Source organism: Rhamphochromis longiceps, linkage group LG17 (assembly GCF_057381845.1).
Source record: "Rhamphochromis longiceps isolate RC_006_pf linkage group LG17, R_longiceps_female_GT1.1, whole genome shotgun sequence".
Taxonomy (NCBI): domain Eukaryota; kingdom Metazoa; phylum Chordata; class Actinopteri; order Cichliformes; family Cichlidae; genus Rhamphochromis; species Rhamphochromis longiceps.
In genome coordinates, this window is record NC_140573.1 from 19,059,938 (window position 1) to 19,066,109 (window position 6,172).

At 40.7% G+C, this 6,172-nt stretch overlaps 1 protein-coding gene across 1 annotated transcript in view; it reads left to right on the plus strand.

The window, feature by feature from the left end:
• LOC146649564 (uncharacterized) overlaps window positions 1-4,567 on the plus strand; it is a 380,555-nt gene extending 375,988 nt beyond the window's left edge. The window contains exons 4-5 of the mRNA XM_085387777.1: window positions 3,793-3,829; window positions 4,471-4,567. Of these exons, the coding sequence (XP_085243903.1) occupies window positions 3,793-3,829; window positions 4,471-4,481 (48 nt within the window). The 3' untranslated portion in view covers window positions 4,482-4,567. The remainder of the gene's footprint in view (window positions 1-3,792; window positions 3,830-4,470) is intronic.
• Window positions 4,568-6,172: the final 1,605 nt, after the last annotated feature.

Consider the following 6,172-nt stretch of genomic DNA (forward strand, 5'->3'; position numbering starts at 1 on the left):
TGTTAAGATGTTAAGAATAACAAGTATATCTTAAAATGTTTGCAATAATGAAGCATTTCAGTACAATGTAGACAAAAACGAAAAATAAAAAGAAAGTTACGGATCAGGACTCTCCGATCCTTACTGCGCATGTGTAAAGTCTGACCGTACAAATCGGGTCTACCCGATCCGTACCGCGCATGTGCAGATGTTTTCTTCTTCTTCTGTTCGTTTAATGGCAGTTTACTCCCCAGTGTACGAGGATACCGCCACCTGCTGACCGAGCGAATAAACCCTATTATAAACTGAATTATCGTCAATACAAACGTGTGTTAAATCTGATTTAGCGATAGTCGAGTGTGTTTATGCTTGTCTGTGAGGAGAGGATTGTTGGAATAGTGATGATGATTTCCGCTATCACTGTCAATTGTCAGTAAACACTTCATCTGGCTGATGAATCTACACGTGAGATATTACAAAGTCTGCATTATTAACTCTGTAATTAGGCGCCATTCTTCTTATTTTACGGCGCTGTTGCTCAATCGGAGGACACTCTCTGTTGAGGAGAAAAGCATGAATTTCTTTGTACACGGATTATCCATTGTTTAAATGTCCCGGGTAGTCGAAAAGGAGGCAGAGCTGTTGAGAAATGCTAGGAGCTAACTGGGCGATAACCGTATCATTCAAATATATTGAATGTCGCAATGTTGGCAAAGAGAGGAAGTGACGTAAGATTTGCGCATGCGGGGTACCGATCGGGTTTCCGGTACGGATCGGGTAGTGACAGAGTGAGTGATTCGTTCGCTCGCTCTATGATTCAGCACAGGAGGGAGGGGGTGAGTGAGTGAGTGAGTGAGTGATTCGTTCGCTCGCTCTTTGATTCAGCACAGGAGGGAGGGGGTTAGTGAGTGAGTGAGTGATTCGTTCGCTCTATGATTCAGCACAGGAGGGAGGGGGTGAGCGAGTTGGATGTTCCCAGAGACTATCAAAGCACATTAATAGAAAGTTTTGTCTAATGTAAGCGTGGATGAAAGGGGTGTCACATAGTGTAGTGGCTAAGAGCTGAAGGCTGCACTGTAAACCCCAACAGTCTACCTGACTTATAAAGTTTGTGGATATAACAATTGAAATTCCTCACAAAGTTGAAACAACTTAAAAAATTTCTTTTCTGTTAACAATTCAAACAGTTATAATTGTATATGGCTTAGAAGTTAAGAGTAAATACTGCTTTCTTAATTATGATTTTTGAGTAAATTTTTTTTTTTCCGAGCTCCGCATGTGTACATCAACTACGTCATGACATTTTCTCTCTAACCTGAACGATAGTGATGTGCGGATCGATACTGAAATATCAATTCTTCCGATACCAATCATTTATGTTCTAGAATCGATTCTCACATTAAAATATCGATATTTTAGTAATTTAGAGTAAATTTGTAGTTTATCACTAACAGGAACACAGTGGAAAGAAACTATAACATTCGGATTATCTACATTCAAAGGAACCACTTCCTCTTCCGTCTTTCATAGTCATGTACGAAATACGGCTGTATAAATGTCTCGCAGCCCCTTGGCGTGCACACTCACAACAATGGCTGAGCGTAATCGTGCAGAAGTATTTTACCTCCACAAACAGCTGAGACATGGTTTGCGATACATGTGGCAAAAAAAGTGCTCCAAGAGTGAGGTGTTGTGGCCATACTAGGGAGACATTCAAAGGGGCTGTTGGGGGGTGATAAGTACATTTTACAGGGTTTATTTATCAGATAAAATACGTTAAATGTCACCGTTATTATTGGCCGGCCCGGAAACAGCGGGGGTGTCCAAATTCAGAGGCTGCTTCCACCTGAGGACCCGGCCTTCGTGGTCTAAAGAAAGCCGGGTAGTACGTCACGAGCTCCTTCGGTGGAGTGAAACTCTGCTGTCTGCTCCTTGCTATCTAAAATATAACAGGGCGCTGACGTAAACTCTTCTGTTTAATTATTTTCTGTTTGACGTTTATTCAGCTGTGTGAAAACCCCGGAGGAACCCTCCCAAGGGATTAATAAAGTTACATTTTATTTAATCTAATCTAATAACTTTAATCTCAGCCAAACCGATTTAGTCACGAACAAATAAAACACTGAAAAAGCCAAACAATAACATTTTTAAGTTGTCAAAGTGACTATATCATGTTTAACCCGAGTAGCGAAAGACCGCGGGGGTTTGAAAACGATGTTTGGATCGGCTCAGATATTTGAAGTTTACACAGCTACATTCTCACCTGAAAATATGTTAAAAGTTTTTTTGCGACCCAGAAAGAGAAATAAGAGTAATATTAAAACTAAGCAGCTGCCGCCATTGTTGGAAACTGGAATTGGCTGGGCCGCACTATGAATTCTGCGATATGGTTTTTCAATTTTGCTGTCCGGCTGGAAAATCGGGAAAAATTCGGGAGAATGGGGGCTCCGGGAGATTTTCGGGAAGGGCACTGAAATTCGATGTTCTCCCGGAAAAATTGGGAGGGTTGGCATGTATGGTTGTGGCAACATCACTAACCTTGTCAAACACCTCAGAGTAAATCATATCACAGAATATCAGGAGCGTATGGTGAGGCGAACTTAAGAGGAGGAGAGGGACAGGTGCTGCTAGGGCGAGACAGACGTCTCTCACGGAGTCCTTTAGTGCTGCAGGCAGGCAAGGTGTTCAAATAGCACAACTTCAGTTTTTTTATTTCTATATGATGAACTCTGCATTATTAAGTGATAAGAACAAGTAATCTGATGTCCTGTAATCATTATGATGCTGTAATTTGAGATACAATAAATGAAATAAGTTTTTGTACAAAGTATCGGTATCGGATCAGTATCATCGATACCACCCTGAATATTACTTGGTATCGGCTCGGAAAGAAAATCAGTGGTATCGCACATCACTACTGAACGACATTGACCGAAAATTCTTTTCAATATGGCTGCCCTTCTCGAGCGACTAGAGAGCACATTTGGAGAAACTTGTCAGTAAAACGGAACCTTCGTTATGTTTATTTTACAAAAGCAAGTATATTAATATGTTGCAGCCAGGAACTTCTTTTCGAATGCGCTGTTGTGTTAAAAAGCACAGACCCAGGTGGTGAATAGTTGTTCGCTGTTGTTCGCACTCTTTTTTCAAACATAGATTATGTTGTCAGTTTTACAGTTTTAACAGATTAAAACACAGTTTTAATAAGAATCACACATAAAGAGAGGGTCTTAGTGATATTTTAACGACCCCTTGCCAACGCAAGAAAGTTTTCACAACAGCAGCCTCATTGTTCGGCAGTTTTTTTTTTCTTCTCATTAGCATCGTTCAAAAGTGACTTAGCTAGCAGTGGCAACTTCTATCTAAAACAATTAAAAGTAATACCCAGATTGAAATATAGCAAGGTGTTGTATATTTAGTGTGCTGATAAGGTTTTCAGTATTTTTATTTTTTCTTCCAAGGCTGAAGACCGAAGACAAAAAGACCGAAGAAAAAAAATTCAGACTGCAAGTAATTTCAGGTGGACACAGTAAACACAGGTGAGTTGAAAGATCTATTGAAGAGTCCTTTCTTCATGGCCATTAAAACATTTTTAGGTTAAAAGACCTGTTTTTTTAAATCATGCCCCTGCTATGTCACACTGAATCATGTTGAAAAGATATATTTTCATGGCTCCCCCCATTACCATTACCTTGTACTTCTTTCTACCAGTCTATTTTATTTTTTGACATTAACATCTTAAATGTACCCCGCCAGTTTAATTATTAATAGCTGTGTTAGTATTTATAATGCATTTTTTTTTATCATGTGCAGATCTACCAAGGGTCAGTGGCACAGTTCACCTTTTGTGGTAAGTTATAACACTTCATATGTGGTCACATAAGTAAGTTGTTTCATCAGTTGTTCAGTTCTTATAAAATAATGTTGTATAATTGTACCAAATCACTGAGGATACATCCAATGTGTAAATCCCAATCAACAATTTTACTGTGATATTCGCTCGTGTTTAGAGAATCTCCATTATCTTGGTTACTGAGTTTCCATTTTTGTAGGGCCAAATTTGTATTAAAAATTAATATTTTCATATGATGTGAAATGACTCAATCATTTTTATTTTTTAGAAGAAACCATTCATTAAGTCCCTTAACTGTGGGACTTAATGTTAAGGTGCAGAGTTCATATATTGACAATGATAAATTTAACACAAATTAAAAGTTTCACCGATAAACACTCAATTTTTCCTTGCTTTGAACCCCATGTTCTATATAGATTACAGCTCTGATCTGGAGAACACTATTTTAAAATACTGTGTAGGATTTTTGTCAAATGATTAAGAAACAGGCTCTTTGGCATAAGAGACAGAAATGTTGTGTCTTAAAAGAAATGTCTCCAAAATTTTGTAGTCTGATGTCATGCAGTTTCATAAACATGTATTCTCCCCAAAGAATGACACCTGAAAACTTTGTGTTAAATTAACTTTTCCCTTTTTAGGAGGCGCCTGATATCAACGTGAAACGCACTGCAGTGCTTCCTGCTCTTCCTGTATACCTGCAGGAGGAGGACCCAGAATTCTTTAAGACATGTAATGTAAGTGTATTTTTGCATCACTTAGATTCTGCCAGTGAGATAAAATGCCATGGATTTTTGGGGATTTTTTTAAAATACAATTTAATACCGTAGCAGCTACCAAATTGTACAAGCAAAATACCCTCTCTTTAGAAAACCCTCACACACAAACACACACAGGTCAGAAGCAGGGCAAAGGCGTATCACAGCACTATGGCTACACTGCAGGTGGCCCCAAAACCAGGCTGAAGTCAAGATTTAGTTTCTTTTTGAGATAAAGTCATGAAATAAAAAATTACTTTTTTTTAGAAAAATAACAAACATACAAATTATGTAATGCAAGAAGCTAACACGTTAATGTACATTTTTCAAAAAAGTAGAGTACCCTAACTCATTACAAAGTAACCCACTACACTGCTGAATGTTTTGCTAGACTACAGGTCATGCTTGTCACATTCTCTCAAACCAACCTTACTTATTTAATTGGGGCGATCGTGGCTCAAGAGTTGGCAGTTTGTCTTGTAATCGGAAGGTTGCCAGTTCGAGCCCTGGCTCCGACAGTCTTGGTCGTTGTGTCCTAGGGCAAGACACTTCACCCGTTGCCTACTGGTGGTGGTCAGTGGGCAGCCTCGCCTCTGTCAGTGTGCCCCAGGGCAGCTGTGGCTACAATGTAGCTTGCCATCACCAGTGTGTGAATGTGTGTGTGAATGGGTGGATGACTGAATGTGTAAAGCGCTATACAAATACAGGCCGTTTACCATTGATACTGTGTCTATTCCAGGCGGACGCATTGGATGAGTCAACCCTCATTGACATTCCAGTTGCCCTTCTCACAGTGGTTACCGACGGCGCTTCCCAGTGCAGTCCATTTTACTTCCTCAAGCATGGCTGTTGTGGTGAAAGGCGACTAGGTGATGCGTGATATTCCCAGATTTGCAGATGCATTTGCTGTATTGTTTGGCTTGATCTATGATCTGCATTTAGACTACCCCAGGAAGCTCGTTCACACATTTACCTTTGTCCAAAATATCTTCATGGGGCTTGATGCCTAGTAGGCAGGGGTCTGTCGTGAACGAAATGGCTCTTAGAGCCGGATCTTTGACGTGAACGACGCGAGCCGGCTCCTTATCGCGAGCCGTAGGGTTTTTTTTTCTTTCTCTCAGCCTCTCTTTCGCACTTTTTTTCCGCTTCACTCAGCATGCGAGCCTTGTGCTTTACGCTGGGAAGAGGGGGGAGGGTCGGTAGTTACACTCAGTAGCACAGGAACAGAAGTTGAGGTTACTCTATTCCGTAACCCCCGTTCTCTGATAACATGAGTGAGGTGTCTCACTATGGGGAATGCTCTCTCAGCGTTGTCCTCAGAAGCCTCTATATCATTACTCCAGCCAGTATTGGCTGGCAGTCGTGACGCTTGCGTCAGGGAGGGGCCACCCTCCTCCCTATAAAAGGGTGTGACGCAGCGTCACCCGTCATTCAAGATAAGCTCACCTCTTCCTCGTGTTGTGCAGTGAGGGTGATCTGGTGAGACACCTCACTCATGTTATCAGAGAACAGGGGTTACGGAATAGAGTAACCTCAAGTTCTCTTTCAAACATTCGTTTCGGTGTCTCACTATGGGGATATGCAG